The 23,170-nt window shown below is 47.9% G+C and overlaps 4 protein-coding genes across 8 annotated transcripts; 3 read left to right on the top strand and 1 right to left on the bottom strand.

Moving 5' to 3' along the window:
- The first annotated feature begins 3,197 nt into the window (after positions 1-3,197).
- LOC120642053 (probable protein phosphatase 2C 45) lies at positions 3,198-6,757 on the top strand. Of its 4 annotated transcripts, XM_039918436.1 has the most exons (9): positions 3,200-3,436; positions 4,347-4,474; positions 4,581-4,679; positions 4,768-4,923; positions 5,541-5,627; positions 5,708-5,799; positions 6,112-6,186; positions 6,283-6,412; positions 6,501-6,757. In XM_039918436.1, exons 1-9 carry the CDS (start codon positions 3,369-3,371, stop codon positions 6,503-6,505), a joined length of 840 nt encoding a protein of 279 aa, XP_039774370.1. In that variant the 5' UTR covers positions 3,200-3,368; the 3' UTR covers positions 6,506-6,757. The 4 variants fall into 4 exon arrangements, with proteins under 4 accessions (XP_039774372.1, XP_039774370.1, XP_039774369.1 ...); XM_039918435.1 differs by having other exon boundaries at positions 6,283-6,757; XM_039918437.1 differs by having other exon boundaries at positions 3,218-3,436; positions 4,351-4,474; positions 6,283-6,757.
- A 5,380-nt stretch (positions 6,758-12,137) lies between these two features.
- Positions 12,138-15,446, top strand: LOC120642052. 2 transcript variants are annotated; one of them, XM_039918432.1, is made up of 4 exons: positions 12,138-12,488; positions 12,602-12,835; positions 13,249-14,466; positions 14,547-15,446. In XM_039918432.1, exons 1-4 carry the CDS (start codon positions 12,229-12,231, stop codon positions 15,181-15,183), a joined length of 2,349 nt encoding a protein of 782 aa, XP_039774366.1. In that variant the 5' UTR covers positions 12,138-12,228; the 3' UTR covers positions 15,184-15,446. The 2 variants fall into 2 exon arrangements, with proteins under 2 accessions (XP_039774366.1, XP_039774367.1); XM_039918433.1 differs by having other exon boundaries at positions 12,164-12,488; positions 12,579-12,835.
- A 619-nt stretch (positions 15,447-16,065) lies between these two features.
- On the top strand, positions 16,066-20,442 carry LOC120642051 (glutamine synthetase, chloroplastic-like). Its single transcript, XM_039918431.1, has 14 exons — positions 16,066-16,223; positions 16,333-16,618; positions 17,062-17,101; positions 17,266-17,369; positions 17,462-17,510; positions 17,818-17,924; positions 18,035-18,122; positions 18,252-18,380; positions 18,504-18,578; positions 18,820-18,873; positions 18,961-18,998; positions 19,324-19,483; positions 19,581-19,641; positions 20,047-20,442. Exons 2-14 carry the CDS (start codon positions 16,377-16,379, stop codon positions 20,184-20,186), a joined length of 1,287 nt encoding a protein of 428 aa, XP_039774365.1. The 5' UTR covers positions 16,066-16,223; positions 16,333-16,376; the 3' UTR covers positions 20,187-20,442.
- A 636-nt stretch (positions 20,443-21,078) lies between these two features.
- Positions 21,079-21,862, bottom strand: LOC120642050. Its single transcript, XM_039918430.1, has 2 exons — positions 21,611-21,862; positions 21,079-21,407 (listed from the first exon to the last, which is right to left on the bottom strand). The coding sequence occupies exons 1-2, from the start codon at positions 21,707-21,709 to the stop codon at positions 21,237-21,239; spliced, it is 270 nt and encodes an 89-aa protein (XP_039774364.1). The 5' UTR covers positions 21,710-21,862; the 3' UTR covers positions 21,079-21,236.
- Positions 21,863-23,170: the final 1,308 nt, after the last annotated feature.

Raw genomic sequence — 23,170 nt, 5'->3', positions numbered from 1 at the left:
AGGTCGTGACCGGGTCCCATACGCTCCTGATCAACCGCTTCTCGGAGACGAAGGCGTCGCTTGCGCGCGGCGAGTGCGTGCGCTCCGCCCAGTTCCGCGTCGGCGGCAGCAACTGGTACATCAAGGTGTACCCCAACGGGCACGACAGAGGGAGCGAGGACAGCGTGTCCTTCTTCCTCGCCCGCGGGAGGTCCGGCGAGTGGGAGACGACGGCGGAGTTCGCGTTCGAGCTGGTCAACTTTGCGGAGGCCGGCAACCACAAGTCCGGCAAGGTGAGGGGGGCGTTCGACAACAGCGCGAGCAGCTCGGAGCACCTCGGCTTCCAGCGCGCGGCGGCGGAGCTCCAGTCCGCCCGGCAGATGAGGAACGACCGCCTGGTCGTCCGGTGCAGGCTCGGCGTGTTCAAGGGGAAGCCGCCGTCCCCGCTCCTCGCCGAGCCGCCGGCGATCGCCGTGCCGCCGGACACCCGGTCGTCGGACTTGCTGGGGCTCCTCAACAGCCAGGAGTGCTCGGACATCACGTACGCCGCCGGCGGCACCACCTTCCGCGCGCACTCGTGCATCCTCGCGGCGCGGTCGCCGGTGTTCCGGGAGGAGGTCCGGGAGCTCACGGACAACCCGGAGAAGCACCCCTGGCGGCACGTCAACGTGGAGGAGGAGATGACGGCGCAGGCGTTCGAGGCGCTGCTGCACGTGGTGTACACGGACCAGCTGCCGGACATGAGCTACGTGGAGCCGACGGACGAGGCGGTGGAGGCCATGCTCTTCGCCGCGGAGAGGTACGGGGTGGGGAGGCTCAAGCACCGGTGCGAGCAGTGGCTGTGCTCGTTCGTGACGCCCTTCACGGTGGCGGACATCTTGTCCACGGCGGTCAGGTACGACCTCCGCCTGCTCGAGGACGCCTGCGTCCAGTACGCCACGCCGGACCACGTGTGGGAGCACGTCAAGGGAACCGACGGGTTCGACCGGCTCAGGGCGACCTGCCCCCACATCGTCAGGGAAATCGAGAGCAAGCAGAGGAAGTATTAGCTTAGTTTTTTCCCCCCTCTTGCCCATCACTGCTGTATTAAGCAGAGGAAGTACTAGTTAGTCTTACAGTTTATGTTCTTTTTCGCAAAAAATGTTATCCTACAATTTACCGTGTATATAGTTGCTTATTAGTAGTCTTGTACCATTCAATGTGTTTTGTTCAGAAAAATTTGTCACCAGCTTTGTTTAGCTTCTCTGTTTCACAATTTGGCAACTTGTTCTCCGTGCACATCGTACAAAAATTGAAAATCGCAACAACGCGTACAATGGATGGCACTGGCACCTTCTCGCAAAAAAAAAATGGATGGCACTGTCACCAACGAGAACAGAAACGAGCTGGGGAACGGAACGGAAGCTGCCGAATCGAGCTGCGACACGCGGTGATCCGCCCTCGATGTTCTCGAAGGATCAGGCTGCAATCGGGCACAAGGCCGAACCCGCGAAAAACCATGTTCGGTCCCGTGAAAAGAGCACCTCGGCCTCGCCGCTCGCACGGCACCTCATCCAAAAGCGAGATCTGATATCCCGCTAGCGCGAGGGCCTAACCGCAAAATCGGGCGCAGCTATTTTACGGTCGCCCGTAAACATAGATGCATGCGGTCGATTTTCGGACAGGGGCACATGGCTTCCGTTCTTTCGAAAATTTACGTGCAAATGATGACAGCACTCTGTCGGTCTGTCCCATTATCTTCAGGTTTCCGCATGCCAGCTATTCTACATGCATGTGCATAAATTAATCTGCTAGTTCCCACCGAACTATTCTACAGGTATATACAATGTGTATGGATTCATCTAGTTCCGATGGAATCCCACGCCACGCTTGGTAAGCTCGTCCAATTATATTCCTGACGATTGATCCAGTTGATAAATATAACTAGATAAGTATAAAAAATTTACATAATGCAAATTATAAACAAATTTATATCAAAAAAAGAGATAAAGTAAAAGTTTGAATCAATTTTTTGTCCAAAAATATTCCGAATAAATTTTGGATAAAAAATTGGAATCAAAATTTGTGGCAGAGCAAAAATTCAAGAAAAAAATTAAACACACAGAACTTTGTGAAAAAGAGAAAAAATCGAGAAAAAAAAGAGAAAAGCAAAAGTTTGAATCAATATTTTTTGTCCAAAAATATTATGAACGCCAAAAATGGAAAAAAGAAATTGGAGTAAAAATTAGGAAACAAAATTTTCAGAAACACATTTTGCACAAAAAATTGGAATCAAGATTTGTGGGAGAGAAGAACACAAAAATACCTGGGCAAAAACTTTTGGAGACAAGCATTGGTGTCAAAAATTTGAAACAAAAAAAATCAGGGAAAAATATATAAAGAGAAATCCTAAAATAAAAAAGTTGGAGCAAAACTTTGGAAAGATAAAAAAATTGCAAACAAATGTTATAGTTAGAAATGAAAAGCACAACAAAAATTTTGGGGGAAAATTGGAAAATAAAAGTTTGAGAAAAATTTGAAACAAACTTTCCACATAAAAAAATACGGAGAAAAAAAGGGAAAATCAAACTTAAAAATAAATGTGGGAGAAAAAAATTTTGGGAACAAAATTTTATAAGAAAAAACTTAAGATCAAATTTGGGCGACAAAAATATTTTAAAAATAACTTTTGGAGAACAGAAAGTTTGGAAGCAAAAAATTTAGGAGACAAATTTAGGAGACAAAATTTTGGGAACAAACTTTTGAGAAACAAAAATCAAAGACAAAATTAGACTAAAATTTGGAGACAAACTTCTCCTTTGTCGATGGGCCTTCTCCGGCCACCACACCCTGCTGGACGCGGCGGAGGGCGCTTCCTCAACTGTCCGATTCCAGCGGGGCTCGCCCACCTCGGGGAGTCATGCTTCACGAGCCAGCGCGATGCTGCCCCTGCTCTCACCAAGTCGCCGGTCCTGCTGGATCTAGGCAAGGAAGAAAATAGAAAAGAGAACGAGAAAAGAAAAAGAAAGAAACGTAATTTACGGTGGAGCCGACAGCTGTTGTAGGCCCAGCCACGTGCTGCATAGCCTGCATGCAGCGCGTCGACCGCTGCCACAGCTCCGAGCGGTTAACCGCAAAACCAGGGCCTAACCGCAAAATCCCCTCATCCAAAAGCGAGATCTGATATCCCGCTAGCGCGAGGGCCTAACCGCAAAATCCCTGACGAGCGAGCTGGAGTTTTCCACTAGAAATGTGCCAACCCCGTCGCCGCCCCCGTCCTCCTCCTCCTCCTCCCCTTCCGCTTCCGCCCCTCCCAAATCCCCCAGACCTGACGCGTTGGAGCGCCGATTCGCGGCTCGCGGCTGCTTGATTCGACCGGGCTCGTCGTCCCCGCCGGTGATCCGCGGGGGATGGGGTACCTGAGCACCGTGATCGGCCACCCCACCGACGGATCGCCCGTCAGCGGCGGCGGCCTCAGGTGGTGACGATTCTCAGAGCTGCTCTCTCGTTGGATCCTCGGTTTTTGTTTGATCCATGTTCTATCCGCTCGAATTATGACGTGGGAGCTTCAGTTTGTAAATTCCTTTGGTGGTGTGTGCGCGCGCTCGTCTGTCTCAGCTTGGCTGCGATTAGTTTCGTATGAATGCGATGACATGTCGCATGCTGTTTCGGGGACACTTTGCTTGATGCATCACGCGAATTTCGCGTAACTAGTGGTGAGGGTTTCATCGCTGTTATGAGCAGACAGGTGTTTTATGTGTTTTAGCTCGAAGCTGAAATGACGTGGTTAAAATGGTATGGCCTAAGCTTTGTTACCTAAATGGGCTAATCTGACTGTAGTCATGTGACTGTCTCTATCGATTCAGTAGAACATCCGACATACACTTTCACAAGGAACCAGAGTTCACAAGGCCAAATTGTACATCAATGTTACAAACTGGGCTAATAGCTGAAAAAACTAGTTTAAGCTCATCATGTTGGCCTCAAAATTTTTGGGCAGGAACATGTTATTCCAAACGACTGAAAAAAAATGGCATTTCAATTGTGAATTTTATGTAGGAATGATAACATAAGAGAATATTTAAGCATTCATATATTCCATTGTTCTATGAATCTGGTGTGGTATCTTACCTATGAACTTGCCATGATAGTTTGTTGTAATATAAAACATTAGCTCATTTCTGTTGTAGCCCTACATGGCAAGAGTTCATCCAGTTATAGCTTTTCAAAATACCATAACCGCAGTTATTGGAATGGCAGTTTAATTGTACTCTGTGATCTCCAGGATATTGTATAACCTTTTCTTAGCCAAAAATCAATTCAGTGGACTGTCATTTTGTAATTGTATTACCCATTTTCTCAGTGTTTCTCATTTATTTTTCTGCCAGCCAGAATGGTAAATTTAGCTATGGTTATGCAAGCTCCCCTGGTAAAAGGGCTTCCATGGAAGACTTCTATGAAACAAAGATTGACTGTGTTGATGATCAGATAGTTGGCCTTTTTGGAGTTTTTGACGGTATGGATTTCTCTCAATTGAGCATAATTTATTTTTTAATAATTTGAGCATAATTTTCATATGTTGTAGTTTTTCTGATCCCATAGTGTATGGTTTATCTGTGTAGGTCATGGTGGGGCTAAAGTAGCAGAGTATGTTAAAGAAAACCTGTTCAGCCATCTTCTTAGGCATCCAAAGTTCATGAGTGATACCAAAGTCGCTATAGGTAATTCTTTTGTTCTCTTTTCCACTAACACCAATTGCTAAATTGTGTGAATTCAATCAGCAGAGTATGCATGGTGGTATTATTGCAGATGATGCTTATAAAAGCACCGACAGTGAATTCTTAGAATCTGACAGTAGTCAAAATCAATGTGGGTCTACTGCATCAACTGCTGTTCTTGTCGGTGATCGTCTCTTTGTCGCAAATGTCGGGGACTCTAGGGCTATCATATGCAGGGGTGGAAATGGTAATGAAGACTTCACTGTGCCTGCTCTTCAAATCACCTTGCTGCTTTTACTTAATATAGTTACCAGAGGCAATTTGCTTTCCTCTAAAACTTCTTTAGTGAAAATAGTAGAACAAAAAACCAAGGTACAATCTTCAGTGGTTTTCCATCAATTTACTGCAAGTACAATATAGTGCATTACATTTCAGTTTTAGTTTTAGTTTTGTGATGCTCTTGATGTTGGTTATAGGTAACTGGACTTGTTAAGACTTCTCATTATTATGGAATATGGATGATAATATAATGCGTCCTTTTTGCTTTGTTCATGCATGGTTGTAGAATTTAGCTGATGCATACCACAATATGATTGTTTTGAGACATTTCTTAAAGGTCCAAATTTGTCCTTGTTTGTCTTATCTTGCTATAAAATGCATGCTTGCTTGTAAGTTTTGTTGATAGTACAATATGATGATTTTTTGAGACATTGTGTCTTGTTTGCATTGTCATGCTAAGGTAAGCGTTAAGTCTACAGCCGAGATTCGACATATGTTGTCTATTACAAATAATCTGCATCAGTTCCTCAGTGGTAACACCATTTAGTCAGTTCTTAACTTGATGTGTTCTGCTTGATTTTGCAGCTGTTGCTGTTTCAAAAGATCACAAGCCTGATCAGACAGATGAGCGGCAGCGTATTGAAGATGCTGGAGGTTTTGTGATGTGGGCAGGTACGCCAGTCACTGCATTCTCTTCATGGTTCCTTGATGGAATTTGATTCTCCTCTTAATGACTGCGCTTTTCTCTACAGGAACATGGCGTGTTGGTGGTGTACTTGCAGTTTCACGCGCTTTTGGTGACAAACTCTTAAAGCAATATGTAGTTGTGGATCCGGAGATCCGAGTACGTAATACTGGACATTTCAATATTTCATCCTTGTGCAATGCTCAGTTACTAGTAGCAATGCACTAATGCTTTATTGTTTATGCACATCTAGTCGGCATTGTGCCATCTAGGTTTTTGGTGATGAATGTTTAACATGAATCTTTCCATCAACTTTTACTTTTGTGATCACAGAAACTGGCAGTATAAGTCATTTTCTATCCTGAAGAAGTATTGTTTTCATTTAGTCATGTTTTTTGGGTGCCTCTTATCATTTATATTCACTAGATAAAATTCAATGGATGTGTTTTGTAATGCTTTGGTGGGTCATAGGAGGAAGTTGTCGATGACACACTTGAGTTTCTCATCCTTGCAAGTGATGGGCTGTGGGATGTGGTCTCTAATGAGGTAATTTGAGGAAAATGCAAAGCATCAGAATATTTGATGGTCTCTTAATGTATTCCTTGTGCTCAGTACCACCCATTTACAATGTTTGTCATGCAGGAAGCTGTCGCCCTGACCAGATCCATTCAGGACCCGGAAGAAGCTGCAAAGAAGCTCCTGCAAGAGGCCTACAAGAGGGAGAGCAGTGACAACATAACCTGTGTTGTCGTGCGCTTCTTGCACGGGCAAGGTAGTAGCGGATATGCTTAAAGCAAAGCAGTAAAAGTACCCTATGCCGTGTGTGCTATGATATAGATGCGTTGATTGATGGTTCCAAGGTTAAATGGAGAAATGGTGAAGCTAGGATACGTGTATCCTGTTGACTAATGGGAGTTACCGGGAAATGTGTGTACCTTATTAGGTTAAACAATAAGTTTGCTGGCGGCTGTTCACCGTAGTTTCGTGGCAGTGGATGGATGTGGGGTCTGACGATAGTGTTGTATTGTTGTGGAAAAAAACACGATATGTGGAGACTTTTGATCGTCTCCATCAGTTTCCACTTTTGGAAGTGAATTGCTGCAGACATTTTCTTTCACGGTGCTCTTCTAATCTTCCTGTGCAAGTGGCGCAGATGTCCCTAGATGTGTGTTGCACAGCTTCTTTGTTTGGGCTGATTTGTTGTCTCGCGTTGGTCGGAAAATGGGGAGAGCAGAGGATTAGCGGATGTGTTTAGGCTGCCCCTCTGCCTTGTCATCCGGCTGCCGCCCCAAGTCTGCAATCAGTCATTGCAGGCTTGTTTGGACAGCAAATCAGTCCACTTCAGTCCTCACCCGTCCGAACCTGATTCTATATTTCTATGTAGGGGTGCAAATTAGTGACCACTAGAAACATGGCGCGGCGTTGCCGCGCCCCGCGCTATATTCCCAGTGTTGGGTTTGAGGATGATATTTGTTTCCTTCAGAGTCACCTTAGCGATGTTTTTCTGATCCTAAATACTTGAGATATAGCACGTGGAATGTCACAACACGATATTGTTTCAGCTTTCATTCAAATTATCTGCCTGTCACTCTAATTCTTTGTGTTCAACTTATGGTGGAACGGAGAGCTGCCATGAACTTTGCCCGGGCTCCATCCATATATCTCCTGGTTCTGCATGTGCACGTCCCTGAAACATCATACTTGTTGAGTAAGAATGCAATCCATATACATGATTACAAATTCTGAGACCAATGGACACAAGCTCAGAATATTCATATGATTCTTTGGTGCTGGGGAATGACAACTGTTGAAATGAATAACTATATGGAAAACAAAAGAATATAAATGAGAAATGATATGTAGATTGAGTGCTCAAGAAATTTATTGTTTGTAAAATTAAACCAGTGGGAATTGCTAATCTATTTTGTTGCATAGTACTGATTGTTATTTCAACAAACTGCAATTCTTTACTGACTTAACATTATATATATGCCATATGTATAAGAACTATCTTGCATGTTAGAGCTGAATATTAAGAAGATGCACATGCACTGACAAGCACTGAAGCAGTGACAATAATGCTCTTCCTTGAGGATTCTTTCAGGCAGTTCTCCATGGGCCATTTTCAAGAAGAAGAAAAATAGAATCTGAATGACACAACACATGAAGTAGGAGAAAGGGGCGCATCTGTCTCCTTGAGACAATCCTAAATTCACCACTTACAGGAGGAGCTCCAACGCACCCTTAGCAGCAACCAGCAGTGGCATTTCGTCGAGTAACTTGCATGCGTGCTCCTGACCACCGTTCTCCAGCATCATTTAGGGTCTGTTTGGCAGGCCTCCGGCTCCTCCAAAAACGGCTCCGGCTCTGGCTTCTTTGGTGGAGCGGCTTTTCTAATGGAGTTGGAGCCGTTTTGAAAAATGTTTGGCAAAACGGCTTCACCCGGTGGATTGAGACTGTAAAATGTCTAAATTGCTCTTTCTTATATTTTTTCTTTTTTCCTTTTTCTCCTCTTATTTTCTTTTTCTCTCTTTTTTTCCCCTCCTGCTCCTTATCCATTCACCCCGCCTCACACGCGGCCCCATCGGCCTCCGCCCGCGCCTCCCACCGACCGCGAGCTCCGCCTGCGCCGCCGCCACCGGCGTTCGCCCGCGCCTCCTCCGCGGCGGCGGCCTCGCGCCTCCTCCTCCTCCCACGGGCCTGGGCCGCCGCCGCCGGCCTTCGCCTGCGCCTCCTCCTCCCACGAGCCCGCTCGGCCACGGCGGCGCCCGCTCCGTCCCCCTCCTCCCGCTCGGCCACGGCGGCGCCGGGAGCTCGGCCCCCTCCTCTCGCTCGGCCATGGCGGCGCCGGCAGCTCCGCCTCCTTCCTTCGGCTCAGCCGCGGCGGCATCGACAGCTCCGCCCCCTACTCCCGCTCGGCCGTGGCGGCACCAGCTCCGTCCCCCTCCCCCCGCTCGGCCACGGCAGCGCCGACAGCTCGGCCCCCTCCTCCCGCAGTCCCGCTCGGCCATGGCGGCGCTGGCTGCTCCGCCTTCCTCCTCTTGCTCGAGCCGCGACGCCACCGTCCTCATCCCCGGCGGCGCGCGGAGCACGGCCGCGGCCCCTGGCGGCGCGCGTGGAGTTCGGCCGCGGCCCTCGGTGGCGCGCAGAGCTAGGCCGCGGCCTCCGGTGACGGGTGTGGAGCTCGGACGCGGCGCTGCGGGGCGGAGGCGCTCCCCTGCTCGCTCTCTCCGCCGCCGCCCCGTGGACGCCATCTCCTCCGTTTCCGCCGCCCCATGGACGCCATCTCCAAGCTCTCGGCCGCCACAACCTCCTCCCAGCGGCCTCCTCGTCTCCTCCCGACGGCGGCGGCGGCTCGCGCCTCCTCCTCCTCCTCCACACGCCGGCGGCGCGCATCTCCTCAGGCCGGTCTCCCGCCGCCGCTCGGCGCCGCCGCCTCCACGCAGCTCCCTCCGGCGGTCCGGCTGCCCTCCTCCCCGCTAGGCCGTGCTCCTGCGGCAGCCGCGCACCCGCGCCCGGGGGGCAGAGTTGGGAAGAGGGAGGAGAAGCCGTGCGGAGCCACGTTTTGGTGGCTTCACCTCCCAAGTGAAAGCCCAAAACGGTTTCACGTGCAGCTCCGAGGATGGAGCTGCTGCGCTTCAACCCCTTTGGCAGGGCTCCGCCCGGAGCCGGCGTTGAAGCCGCTCTCGGAGCCCTGCCAAAGAGGCCCTTACTGGACTAAGGGGGAGCTTAGCTAGATGGAACAACTGTGGTGGCGGACAATGTGGGGGAGGTTGAGCGCATGGTGTGTAGGCGCCACGAGCAAGCGCACTCTCATCCCAAGTCCATGGCTGGGTCGGTGGAATCGAGGAGGTCACTGCTCGGCGGAAAAATTTTCGAAGCCGGGCCACCGGATGGGGGACGGGCAAGCAGTGCTGCGCCATCATGGACTCTCTAGCAGGAGAGCGCCCTGGCAGCCACCTGCTTGCCGGCCCTCGGGCAGACAGAGCAGCCTCGCCTCTCTCGTAGCCTCTGAGCGCATTCGTTTGCATCGCCGACGCCACTCGAAGATTCCGCGGCAGCCGCAACAGCAGATGCCGCCGGGATGGAGGCCGTGGTGGTCGGCGGGGGCGGGGACGGCCGGAGCAAGCGGGGCCGGGTGAAGGGCGCGTTCCCAGCGCGCGGCGGAGGAGGAGGACGATGGCCGGGGCGGGTTCCCCTCGCGGCGGCCAGCGAGCCCCCTCGTGGTGGGTCCCCCTTGCGGCGGCCGGCGAGCCTCCTCGCGGCGGAGCAGCGGCCGGCGAGCCCCCTCGCGGCTGGTGGAGGAGCGCGCTGTGGAGGGCGCGCGGCGTCGGGCGGAGGAGGAGTGAGACAGGCTAGAGCCAGGAGGGGAAAGAGACTGATTGGGGAATGGAGAGGCCGAATGAGGCGAGCTAGCGGCGGTGGCGCCGCGCCGGAGCGGTGGCGGGCAGCGGACCATGAGATTCCAGACACTTCGCGAGAACACGTTCCTACCGTCCGATCAGAATCGCACAGGTGAAAAATAAAGGTGACGTGGCCGAACGAGCGCCCAATTTTAGTCCGATCCAGGGTCAGCTTTCGTCTTATAGAGATGAGGTGCACATTCAATCCTGTTTAGTTCAAAATTTTATAGCTGTCGTCACTCATCAGGCAGCAGGGTGAACTTTGGATCGAAGCTGGAGCACGGAAGCTTGGTTGCTTAGTAGTACGGGAGTAGTCAGCTCGGTTGGGTCGCTGGCCAAAATTTTCACCTCGGTTGTTCATCTTGTTTGTAATATTGTGGTTAGGGGCTAGCAGAGGCGCACTTGCGCGTTGTTTAAGAGTTAAGACTTCTACCTTCTTAATTAAAGGATACACAATTCTCGCGTATTCGATAAAAAAAGAAGAACAGTACACGATAAGTTGCGGACAGTAGTTCGGAAAAGGGGAGCAAAATAGTACCAAGAGAATTCTGAAAGAGCAAGAAAAAGAAAAATTGAACGACATTTGTTCATCTACAGGGAAGGGCGAAAGATCTGATGGCGAGGTACCTGTCAGCAGGAATAACTTGCTCAGAGCGAAAAACAAAGAAGCTGCAAAGTTTTAATTTCCTTGCAAGAGACGGTGAGAAATGAGAGAAGGATCAAGAACGTGCAAAGCCAAGATTGATTTCTCAGACTCTCATCAGTGACAATAGGAAGCTGATGTGAGCATGGAGGACTCAGTACACATACGAATATAATCGTCAAGGCACCTGAGATGCCATATTAGGTTCGGCGAGCGAGCCTTCGTTGTTTCCATCATTGTCCTCCAAGGGCCAAGCTCAAACAAAAATGACCGACAAATTAAACGGCAAAATAAACATAACGAAAAAGCACAAAAGGGAAGACAAAAAAAAAAGAAGAGAAAAGGACGCAAAGTAAAACGGATCATAATTCAAGAAACAAGAAGCACATAGACGAGACTTGAGAAGAAGATCAGAGAGGAAAAGCTCCACGAAGCATAGTCAGGACTCAGGAGATAAGAGCTCAGGAAGAGAGACTCAGAGAGTTCGCTGATGCTGAGACGCGAGTTGAGGTCGTTCATATAGCACTGCAAGCGACCAAAAGCATTCTTGGCGGCCAAGGAGTTGGGAGTAGGCGTGGTGTGGGCGTGCTGACTGTGAACTCCAACTTTTCAAAGAGCAAGCATGGGAAACAGGCCACCACGGTGATTTAACTATTCGATCAGCTAACAGTATGATTGCCAAAGTTCAAGTTGTTAGCATAAATGTATCACCAATTTTGTCCTAGTTTAGTGACTAATAGTATGCAAGATCGATATCAACAACCCGCCCATAAAGATCAGCTGAGCTGCGCCGCTACTCTCAGACTAATTTAGGGCCTGTTTGGCTCCGCGAGCCAGGAACGCGCGTCGCGTTTATGCGAACGCAGCTCCGCAGCCGCTTTTCCAAATCGAGGGGCTCCAGTTTATTTTTGCCCACTGCACAACGCGGGCGACTGTGAGTCGCGCGTTCGCCGCGGAGCGTTCGGCGGGATTATTCCGCTTATCCCGCTCAAAGGCCGACGCCAACGCAAGAAACGCGAATCCAAACAGGGCCTTAGTCTCTAATTGCTTTTAGTGCGCTGTTGGTGTAAAAGCCCATCACATCTTCCAATTTTTTTTAGATGCACGGCCATCAGGCTATGTTGTCTGGGAAATAATCAAATAAAAAGTACGAGTAGGAGCGCGACTACTTTAGAGTTTAAATTTTTCTTGAAACTAGTACGAGCACTCTGCAGAGTGTGTCTAGCGAAAATAGATAACTAATAAAAACGGTGAAATTCATTAAAACCCGTAATTTAGTTTTTTTTGTTTTAAAGAAATCGAAACTAAGTTTGCGGTTGTCTGCTCAATTCATGCCAAGTTTCCAAATTCCAACGGATGGCTTAGCGTCATCACGCAAAGCTACAGGGAAAGCGTAATATGTTCATATACGCCACCGATGCAGGCAACACGTATTTCTTCCTCCATCATCATCAACGCCCACTCCCACCGCGCCCTCGCGGCCACCCTCGGCCGCCGCCGCCCGCCGCGAACCGAAACGAACACGCGACGCACCGGGACGCCATGAATCGGAACGGGAAGCGGAGAAAGAGGAAGATGCGCGTGGATGAAGCGGCCGCCGATGACGCCTCGCCCTCCTTCGACTGCCACGTCTTCCCCATCCTTCTCGCCGCCGCCCAAACCACCCGCCAAAGCAGCAACTCCTGCTCCCCAGCCGCACTAGCAGCCCGCCTCCTGCGTCGTGTGCTCTCCCTCTCACCGCAGATGCTCTCCCCTCTCCCGGACTCCCTGGTCGCGCTCCTCCCCCGCCTCCTCTCCTCCAGGTAGGCACCGCGCAAGCTCCGCCTCCATCGATTTGCAGGAATGCCCTCCCCGCGCTTGTTTATCTTACATCCATGCCCTTCTGATACCAGCTGCGCTGCAATGTGGATTGCAGCTGCCCTTCTGTCGCCGTGCTGAGCTGCGAGGTGCTGGGCGCGGCGGCGTTGCGGTCCATGGAGGCCGGCGAGGTGCTGGCGTCCGACAGTGGCATCGCCAGCGGCTTGGCGAGGGCGCTGGGAAGTGGAAGCCAGCGAGTGACCGAGGCTGCCTGTAATTCTATAATGGATCTCTCGGCTTCTTCGCTTGGTAGGGAGCGCCTTGCAGGCTCACCTGTTCTGCCGAGGATATTGTGAGCATCTGCCACAGGCTCACCTTAGTTGTATTATTGTATGAGAAGCACGCTTTGCTTACTGGTTTGTTCGATTTCCCCTACCAAAATAATATCAAAATTCGGTGCCACAACCTTGAATTTTTGTTCATGCTCTATCTAGTTTTCCTACCAGCAGTTCTGTACATGTGCAATTGCAACTAAACTAGGTTGAGAGAATCATTTACATTGTTTACATTAACCATAGCCACTTAAGCCATGTTTTATATCAGCGAAATGTATTTCAAATGCATGCTTTATTGTTGTATGATAAATTTACCCTATATAGAAGAAGACAAGTATCACAGTCTGTTTTAATTGATGAAAGAGATGCCCTCTGTTTGTACTTTCTGAATATCTTCAGCAACTGATAATGTGAAGTTGACTTTCTGTAGGTCTGTATTTTGTCAGGTGGAATCTATTTGTGAATTTGTTGATAGCAGGACAACCAAACATCCAAAAAAAGACACAGAAGCAAATAAAATCTCGTACTTGATCATTGACACAGTGGTCCTTCTGGTGAGTTCCTGTGAAGTTGACAAAATGCAAAGTATGCAACAAGAGCTAGTAAGGAGCGTTCTGTCTTTGTTATATAAAGTATGGAAGAAAGTCAAACTCTTGAGATCATCAGCTGATTGCAACAACAGGAAGAATCAACTTCAAAGTAGAGAATATGAGATATCTAAAGCTATTTTTAATCTTTCAATTGATCTTGCTTCTCCAGCATGCCTAGAGCCTGATGTAGTCAGGAAAAGTATTTTTGGCCATGCAGAGTCCAATTTCGAAAATTTTGTCCTGGCCTACTGGGAAAAGTCACCTAATTTGTACAGGAGGAGACAAAACACTCAAAATGATGATCCTGTCTTTGCAGCCTTAAATAGTGCTTTTAATCTTAGTACAGCACCTGATGCTATAATTGAATCATTTATAAAGGGGCTTGTTTCTTGCCCTGCTATTGCTTCAGATGAACTCGATATAAATTCATTTCTCCATGAAGTTCATGGTTCCTTGGGTGATGCCATAAAGTACAGGCAAGACATTAGAGTTTTGAGAACAGAAGAGCCAAGTGATCAAACCTCAAGGGTATGTGTGGGGGAGAAGCACTTTTTCGATGATGGAACAGTCTTCCTGGATGAAGATGCATTCGCAGAAAAATGTAAGCATGCATTTAAGAATGGCTATTCAATTGCGTTGCGTGGCATGGAGTTCCGGTCCGAAAAGGTTGCTGCTATAGCTTCTGCCCTGGCTAATCTATTTGGCCAACCTTCTGTTGGAGCCAACATATATTTCTCTCCTCCAAGGTCTCAAGGCCTAGCCCGACATTATGATGATCACTGTGTACTTGTTTGGCAGCTACTTGGTTGCAAGAAATGGATGATTTGGCCTAATCCAAAGCCACTTTTGCCTAGACTATATGAGCCTTTTGATCCTCTAGATTGTACTTTAGATGATAACAGTGGAGGAGTGGAGGTGTTACATGAAGGAGACATGATGTACATTCCTAGAGGTTATGTGCACGAGGCCCACACTGATGTTGGTGAATCTCAAATGAATGCATATACTGGTTATTCACTCCATTTGACTCTTGCTATTGAGGTTGAGCCACCCTTTGAGTAAGTATTAACCGTATTTATGTGAAATTCTTACTTTGCGTGTCTAGTGTTTCTTCTTCTTAGCATACATTGTGTTGCAGGTGGGAAGGATTTGCACATATTGCACTTCATTGTTGGGTGGAGAAACAGAAGCTTGGAGGCTCTCGATTCGACAGGTCCAGAGCAAAAGAGGAAACTTTGCTATTTGCTCTTGTGTTGCATGTGGCCATCAGGTTGCTCTCCAACAATGATCCTATTTTCAGGAAGGCATGCATAGTTGCAGCAAAGCTTCCATCTTCCAGTTCCTGCACAACGGTACACTTGAGGGCTCTTAGAAGCAGCCAGAGATCAACTTTTGATGAGATAATTAGGAGCATTGAGAAGAACTGCAGCTTCAAGGAAGCATTGAAAAGCATCGAGTTGGCAGTGCAAGAAAAAAACGATGAACTGTTTCAGTGGATGAGCTGGCTCCGGCACTTGCCACAAGAAGGAGATGCAGGCTTGAGAATCGATTTCTGCAACATCTTGGAGGCCCTTGAAGAGCTTGTTGAGGCGTTCAGCTCTAACCCCGAGCAAGCCTTGGTTGGCTTCACAGGCTTTAAGTCAAGGTTCTGCAGGTACGTCGTGTACGAGGACGCCTGCGAGAGCTTTGAGACTTTGCTTCAGATGTATAGAACAACCAGGAATCAGTACATGAGGGGAATGTTGGCGTTGCACGGGGGGGCACGCGTGAGTTGAGTACTGGATAGTCCCACTTAAATCTTGACAGATAAATTTTTGAGGGTGGTTAACTAGTCATTTTTCTTTGTCGAGAAAAACCTAACGGGGCACTTGGACGGTTGTATTGTACCACACTCTTATCATTTCACGGTGCTTTAGTTGCTGGTCAGATTAGCAGTTGTTTTTTGTCAATTATTGAATTCAGCACATTGCTATGTCCGGTCCAGCCCTGGTCGCTGGACCTGGACGTTTGTTCGAATAAGTGAATAGTGCCGAATTCAGTGTTCTGATGTTGCCAGTGGTTGAGTCGAGATCTGTGCTGAAATGGCCACTTGTGTCTGCGAAAGCGCAGCCACCCGAGTAGCGCCACGGTGCGGATTGCAACTGGCCCTACTAGTTTTTTTTTTTTTGTCTAAAACAATATTTCCGGACTTTGCCGCAACAAGCAGTCCGATTTTACACCATTCTCAGCACAAGCACAGCTGGTGAAAACTTTTTTCTGTGAGAGTAAATAAGCTGAAAGCAGACAAACCGAACGGACGATACATGAATTAAAAGCAATGGGCTGCTGCTGCTGCAAAGCAAGCAGCCAAGCAAGAAGATGACGATCCTGAAGTCCTGAAGACCTGAACCGCTAATCTCGCCTCCAATAATTGCTCTCTGGTCAAAGGCCCCGCGGATGTCACATTGTAATCGCAGGTCAGAAGTTGACAATGCCCCGATCGCCGCCGCTGCGGTTTCGTTCGCAGAGGTCGCCGGGGCAGGGACGCCCCTCTGAATTTTATCCGGACGTGCGCGTGCGTGTGATCGAGGCCTCGTCTGGTGTGGTGTGTCGTCGTGCTACTGCCTGCTGCTGCTGCCTCCGCCTCCGGTGCTCGTCAAGGGCCAGGAATCTCTCGTCCACCCACAGCCCGCGGAGCCCTACCCCCTCGGCAAAAGCCACCGGATCCCAAATATTTATACGGCTCGCCCCCATGATTCCGAGGCGCCGCGCCACTCTTCCTTCCCCTTCCTCCCCCGTCTCTCGCATCGCGTCGTCTCGCCCGCGCTCGTCGCAGGTGAGTTCGGGGGGTGCTGCAATGCCCGGCGGCGGCTTCGCTGCCGCATTCCGTTTTCCCGCGTGGTTACGGGGTTGGTTGTGTAATGCGTCGATTTGCTTCGCTGAAGGTCTTCGAGTGGGAAGGAAGGGAGGGCAGCCGGTCGGTTCCGGAATGGCGCAGGCGGTGTTGCCGGCGATGCAGTGCCAGGTCGGGGCGAAGGCGGCCGTCCGGGCGAGGCCGGCGGCGGGCGCCGGGGGAAGGGTGTGGGGCGTCAGGAGGAGCGGGCGCGGCACCTCGGGGTTCAAGGCCATGGCCCTCAGCACCGCGAGCACCGGGGTGGTGCCGCGCCTCGAGCATATGCTCAACATGGACACCAAGCCCTACACCGACAAGATCATCGCCGAGTACATCTGGTACGCGCCTTGCATTCCATTCTGTCGCTGATTCTGTCGCTGTAGCGCAGGGATTTTTCTGCCCCCCACCTGACGAACCGTAGCCTGGGAATAGGCCAAAGGCCCTCACCTTTTGGATGCCCGTGAACCGTCCGATTGGGAGGTGCACAGCTGAGTGAGATCCCGCTAGCACGGGGACACACAGATACAGTGCGGATTCAACTTTATTACAAGTTGTATAAAATAGTATCGGACCCACTAAAAGTTCTTAAGCTTTTAATCTAAAAAAAGCAACTTCTAAAGCTTTGTGGGTGCTGATCCATCTCTGCTTTCCAGTTCCTGCGCTTAAGTAATAGAGTGCATCAGATACTTTTGTGTGTAAAATACTAAAATGAGGACTCACAAAAGTAATAGCTCTGTGTTGACGAATCTGCATCTGTCCCCCCCCTTTTCACGTTGTGTAGGATCGGAGGATCTGGAATCGACATCAGAAGCAAATCAAGGGTAAGCATTCAACGTCACCACCACCATTATTTGCATCTCCTTTTCCGGACAATTACCAGGCGTTAAGGGAATGAGCCCATGGGCACAGGGCACTCCTTTCGCTTTTTTTGCATATCACTTTTACACGACGATACTCAAAATAGATTTTCATGCCTGCATTTCAGACAATTGAAAAACCCATTGAGGATCCCTCGGAACTACCAAAATGGAACTACGATGGATCAAGCACAGGGCAAGCTCCAGGAGAAGACAGTGAAGTCATTCTATAGTAAGTGGGATGGGATTACAACAGATGCGCTCTTTATATGAAAAAAAAACATTTTACTGTTACATTGCTGATATTTCTCTTTCTGTTCTCAGTCCCCAGGCTATTTTCAAGGACCCATTCCGAGGTGGCAACAACATTTTGGTACTACCAATCCCAACTGACTCATACCATTCTATACCTGCTATTAGCCTTTTGTGCTATTTCACATAAATGTGAATAGAAAAGATTAAAAGAATAGCAGTTACAAGTTAGAATGGTATCATCTTTTCAACTTCAATTGTAGCAGTTACAAGTTAGAATGGTATCATCTTTTCACCTTCAATTGTGATTGTCACTCATGCTTCTCAGATGATGCCACATAGTCACCTGAACTTATGGGCGAACATGTTGACCTTTCATTAGCATGTGCAAAATAAAATGCTGATTAATATAAAATTTGGCTTCTCAGGTTATGTGTGATACCTACACGCCAGCTGGGGAACCCATTCCTACTAACAAACGCCACAGGGCTGCACAAATTTTCAGCGACCCAAAGGTCGTTGAACAAGTGCCATGGTAATCATGACTTAATCACATGTACGCTATAGATTATAATACAAATCTTACTATCCTATTACTTAATAGCAAAATGAGTTGAAACACTTCCTGTATCCTTTTGCTTCTAGGTTTGGCATTGAGCAAGAGTACACTTTGATGCAGAGAGATGTGAATTGGCCTCTTGGCTGGCCTGTTGGAGGCTACCCTGGTCCCCAGGTATTTTGTTAATCAAGAAGAAAGACTTGGTGTATCATGCCATAGTAAAGTTACTTGTTGAAATAAGTGTCTTGCATTGGCTTGATGAACACTATTTCCAAAATAACATATTCTGTCAAAACATGGCAGGGTCCGTACTATTGTGCCGTAGGAGCGGAAAAATCATTCGGCCGTGACATATCAGATGCTCACTATAAGGCATGCCTTTATGCTGGAATCAACATTAGTGGAACAAACGGGGAGGTCATGCCTGGTCAGGTATGATTATGTTATTTTCAAGACACATGTAATTTGTTTATTAGTTGTCTGACTCTGTGTGTTATATATCCACCCCTCCCAAACTGTTTAATTGGCAGAACTTCATAATCCTTATCTGTGCAGTGGGAGTACCAGGTTGGACCTAGTGTTGGTATTGAAGCAGGAGACCACATATGGATTTCAAGATACCTTCTCGAGGTACTCCAAATAGTAATTAAGGATTTCCTGGTATCTTGTCATTTCGGTTCTTCTATTCTTCCTTACTATAGGCGCATATTTTTAAGAGTCCATCAGCTTATTATAGTAAAGTAAGTATTTATAGGTTTTAGAATATTTTTCTTGTGAAAAATCATAGTTCCGTGTATCTGTCCCGTTCAAAAGATCTGAGGCCTGAAGTTATGCTTACACTTTTAAATGTAATCCTGCTCACCTTTATCAGAGAATCACGGAGCAAGCTGGAGTTGTGCTTACACTTGATCCAAAACCAATTCCGGTATGCCAGCCAGCTGCTTGTTTCAAGTTATTATAATGGATTACAATTAAAGGAAACTGAACGTATATCCATATTATATGGTGACAGGGTGACTGGAACGGAGCTGGCTGCCACACAAATTACAGGTTACAGTCCTTATGCTAATACTTAATGATCCTTCATAATGTGTTCATGTTATATTTTGTCATGTATAGGCTGAACATCAGAATGCCTATAGCACTATAGTTTTGCTAGCATATGCTGACTGCTGAGAGCTAAGAAAAACGTTTGTTCTTGCATTTCTAAAAGGGAGTAAAAGTAAGTATCAATATGCCATTAGTAAATTGTTGCCTAGCGTGAATGAATCCATACTTCAGTTATTTACTTTCTGCATTTATGAATTTTTCTCAATACATTTAACACAATTCACCCTTATTTGAGACTAACATTCTGAAATCCTTGCAAATGTAGCACGAAGAGCATGCGTGAAGATGGAGGATTTGAAGTGATCAAGAAAGCAATCCTTAACCTTTCTCTGCGCCATGATTTGCATATTAGTGCATATGGAGAAGGAAATGAAAGAAGATTGACAGGGTTACATGAGACAGCTAGCATCGACACCTTCTCATGGGTATGGAACTATGGATTATGCACCTTTCTTTATATTTTGCCTGTCCACTGAATATTTTTTATTTGTAAGTTGCTAATGAAACATTTTCATTTATCAGGGTGTGGCGAACCGTGGATGCTCTATTCGTGTGGGGAGAGATACCGAGGCCAAAGGAAAAGGTATGTTTTGCAGTTTACCATTATATTACCGATGTATAAATACCACTTGGACACTGGGCAAAGAGTCTAGGCCATGCAGAGTAGTTAATTTTCCTTGCCTTTGCATCATGTTGCTAAGGGCACAATAGTGGTCTTGCGATCTTGACTGCACTCTATCCAATGACCCTATACCAATGTTGCATTTGTCTTTGAAATATAAATTTAGTCATGCAGTTCAGGATGTAAATATATTTCCTGTTAACCGTATACATCCAGTTGGCCAACACGTGCACCACAATAGAAAGAAAAAGATACGGTGCCACTAAATTCATATCTTATTATGCAATTTTCAGTGTTCATGCATGTGAATTCGGTAACTAGAAAATCCAAGACTGTTTCCCCTTTTCACCTCGTCGGCTCGAACAGGGTACCTGGAAGACCGTCGCCCAGCATCGAACATGGACCCATACGTTGTGACAGGGCTTCTGGCAGAGACCACAATTCTCTGGGAGCCAACCCTTGAAGCCGAGGCTCTTGCTGCTGAGAAGTTGGCACTGAATGTATGATAGACATGAAGCATGGCTCGAGCAAATAAACCGGTCCGCAACAAAATTGATTGTTGCCCACCGGTCTGGATCTTGTGATTCTGTTCGGCGCCATCCTGTACAAAATTTACAATTTTTCTGGACCCACATTGTCTTTGATTTGTCGGTTATAGTAACCTTTTGCTTGCACACCACGTTTGTACTCGTTCTGTACCTGTCTCCATTTGGGACTCGATGATGGACAGTGAAATTCATTCGGTTAGTCTGGTTCTTCAGATATGCTTATGCATCGAGCATAAGGTGTGTCAGATTTTGTTCTGTTCTAGGCTGAAACCGTGCCGATGTCGTTTGCTACTCTTTCTTTCTTTCTTTTTTGATTTGATGAAAAGCTATGTCGTTTGCTACTTGCCCTGCTCTGATCCACGTCCTCCTGAATCGGCCTCGCCGTTCACCCATTCCCCTGCACTTCGGGCTACAATTTTGGAAGATAATGCCGTGCCAGTCCGCGCGGCGAGCCCGTCGTGACGCTGTACGAGGCTGCGCTGGGCACGCCAGTGTCTCAGATGGGACTATGGGAGCGATCTGATCCTCCCGTCCGGCGACCAACGCTTGCTGGCTGCGGCGGCCGAGTGGAGTCTAGACGCAGGTGCGCCGCCGCGGCAGACCAGTGTCCGCCGTTCGAGCAAGGCCCAAGCGCTCGACCTCCCACGATTGGCACGTCGGGCCTTGTCGGCGGCGGCATGCTACCCGATTTAGCGATGATTTTTTGGTCAAATTTAACGATGATTTGACGTGTCACCGACTGCCATTTGTGTGTGTGGATCAGCTTACGAACTCGTGTCTCTATGTGCCTTGTGGGCTGTGGCGTCGTTACTCAGGACCTACCAGTGAGATGCAATCATGCGAAGGCACAGAAGCAAAGCAACAGGGGCAGCAGCAGAGCCTAGTATTTTACAGAGACGGGACGAATGGTACAATCCCATGATAAAACAGTAAAACACACAAGATTAAGAACACCATTTACTACACGAGGATACGGTCATAGGCGAACGCGACCGGAATTCGGATGTCCTACGGCTCGGGGTGCCTGTGCTTGGGCTTGGGCGTCGGCGGAGTGCCGGCATGCATGGCCACCCCGCTGTAGTCCGCGCTGTAGATCAGCCCTTCCTTGGCGTCCTCACCATGATCCACCGTCCAACGGGCCGTCGTCTCCGCAGGCTTCTTCACCTCCATAGCCACTTCCTGCAGATCATGGACAGATCATGAACTGTCAAGTTCCTTCCTGTACATTGCTGAAGATGTAAACTGAACAGAAAGTTGATGTGAAGAGGAAAGCAGACTGCTGCTAGATTGAAGCTTCAGTCACTGAATTTCCCTTTGCAGAGATAAGATAACCAACTGAAACTTCAACAGGTTCTTGGGGGATGTATGGACTATGAACTGACCTGAGGCTGCTGCATGTGACTGCTTTGATGCTGGTACTGCCCAAGTTCTCTGCCTTTCCGGCCTAGAACTTGTGCTTGATGCCTGCCGAGGGAGGGCATAACAGAAGATGAAGAAGCACCTGCGACAGTGCTAGAAGAAGGCTTGAGGCAAGCACTACACAGAGTAGCTTCGTCATGCTGGGTGTGTTTGCAATGGTGGTAGTGACTGGTGATGGAGGGGGCATAACAAGAGAAGAGCAGGCTCCCTCCCTCCACGGCTTTCCTGGATATAAATCGGTGACGGTTGCAGGGACAAAATGCACGATGGTGTCTGGAATTTGACACATTTGCAAATTAGACCTTTATGGCCACTCGCAAGGAGAAATAGTTCACAAAAATGAAGTTATATGTAATCAGGATTACCATCTAAGCACCACTTGGCAAACATGACAAAACTGGGGCACTGTTAGCATAATGAGCTGTTGTTTGTGGACCATTACGTCACATGTGAGTGAGTAAGCAATTGTTTAGAAGTGTACAACAATTATTAGGTAGGGGCACGGGCAACCCCAAAGTTTGGCGATTTGCTATAGGCCTCTTTTTTTTCCCCTCTTCTTGCTCTCGTGAGATCCCTACTAAATCTGACAAACTGAAGAGGGTCCATCACCCAAGCAAACTGCAGGCAGCGCACACATGATGCTGCTTGATCAGTCGACTGACCCGATCGATGTTGTCTGTCGTCTGCACTACCGTTTACCGGCCTGATGGGACAGGCATGGCCTCACCGTGACCCCCATGCCTCAGGGTTTTTCTCATGCCGATTTTGTGGGTGGGTGCACGCATCATGCCTGTCTGCATGTGAGATTCCTTGTCTTCTGTATTATTCCCTCCATCTACTTTTATAAGGCATATCAAGATTCAAACTTTACAATTTTTTATCAATAATTTGACTATTATTTTTTTATTTTTATGATATAAACTTTATATGATTGAATTCGTAATCAAATATACTTTACAATGATTATAAGTTTATAACCATAGAAGATATAATATATAATAAATGAATGATCAAAGTATTATTTGGAAGACTGTACCATGTTATACCATATCTTATAAAAATGAATGGAGGGAGTACCATGCTGCGTGCATTGCATCTTACAGTGTCAAGATTACGGACCCTATTCCAATACAAGAGAAACAATGACTCAGTTGCAAAAGAAAAACATTTTTTTTCAAAGATCAGAAAAGACAAATATTCAGATCAACGAAGCATTGGCCCCACAAAACTGAAGTTTGAGCTAATTTGCAGGACCAGGGTGATAACCAACCGCTAACCAGTAACCACTCTGATTTGGTCAGTGTCTAGCGCGCTGAGAAGGCAAATTCCAAACGTGTATCTTTCTGAGAGGGAAGTTGCGCAGATTCGTCGTGTGCTTGGCGGTATGTGTGTTCTTCCATGTTAGCCTGTATTCTAAAGCCGAGGCATCTCATTAAATTTTGCTTCCTGATTAGAGAGCCTGGTGTTAGCTAGAATTGGGGGGCTCGAGACAGGGAGGTCAAGCTCGGGGAGGTTTCTTTTAT

The sequence above is a fragment of the Panicum virgatum genome, chromosome 7K, assembly GCF_016808335.1.
Source record: "Panicum virgatum strain AP13 chromosome 7K, P.virgatum_v5, whole genome shotgun sequence".
Lineage (NCBI taxonomy): Eukaryota > Viridiplantae > Streptophyta > Magnoliopsida > Poales > Poaceae > Panicum > Panicum virgatum.
Note: the sequence above shows the minus strand (reverse complement) of the source record. Positions and strands in the feature narration are given on the sequence as shown.

Bases quoted from the DNA above. Each gene is read 5' to 3' on its own strand.
- LOC120642053 (XM_039918435.1), top strand. From the start codon at position 3,369: ATGGGGTACCTGAGCACCGTGATCGGCCACCCCACCGACGGATCGCCC. The intron at 3,437-4,346 runs GTGGTGACGATT...TTTTTCTGCCAG, and splicing joins GTCAGCGGCGGCGGCCTCAG to CCAGAATGGTAAATTTAGCT. The intron at 4,475-4,580 runs GTATGGATTTCT...TTATCTGTGTAG, and splicing joins CCTTTTTGGAGTTTTTGACG to GTCATGGTGGGGCTAAAGTA.
- LOC120642052 (XM_039918432.1), top strand. From the start codon at position 12,229: ATGAATCGGAACGGGAAGCGGAGAAAGAGGAAGATGCGCGTGGATGAA. The intron at 12,489-12,601 runs GTAGGCACCGCG...TGTGGATTGCAG, and splicing joins CCCCGCCTCCTCTCCTCCAG to CTGCCCTTCTGTCGCCGTGC. The intron at 14,467-14,546 runs GTAAGTATTAAC...ATTGTGTTGCAG, and splicing joins GAGGTTGAGCCACCCTTTGA to GTGGGAAGGATTTGCACATA.
- LOC120642051 (XM_039918431.1), top strand. From the start codon at position 16,377: ATGGCGCAGGCGGTGTTGCCGGCGATGCAGTGCCAGGTCGGGGCGAAG. The intron at 18,874-18,960 runs GTATGCCAGCCA...ATATGGTGACAG, and splicing joins TTGATCCAAAACCAATTCCG to GGTGACTGGAACGGAGCTGG. The intron at 19,484-19,580 runs GTATGGAACTAT...TTCATTTATCAG, and splicing joins GCATCGACACCTTCTCATGG to GGTGTGGCGAACCGTGGATG.
- LOC120642050 (XM_039918430.1), bottom strand. From the start codon at position 21,709: ATGCCCTCCCTCGGCAGGCATCAAGCACAAGTTCTAGGCCGGAAAGGC. The intron at 21,408-21,610 runs GTCAGTTCATAG...CATGATCTGCAG, and splicing joins GTCACATGCAGCAGCCTCAG to GAAGTGGCTATGGAGGTGAA.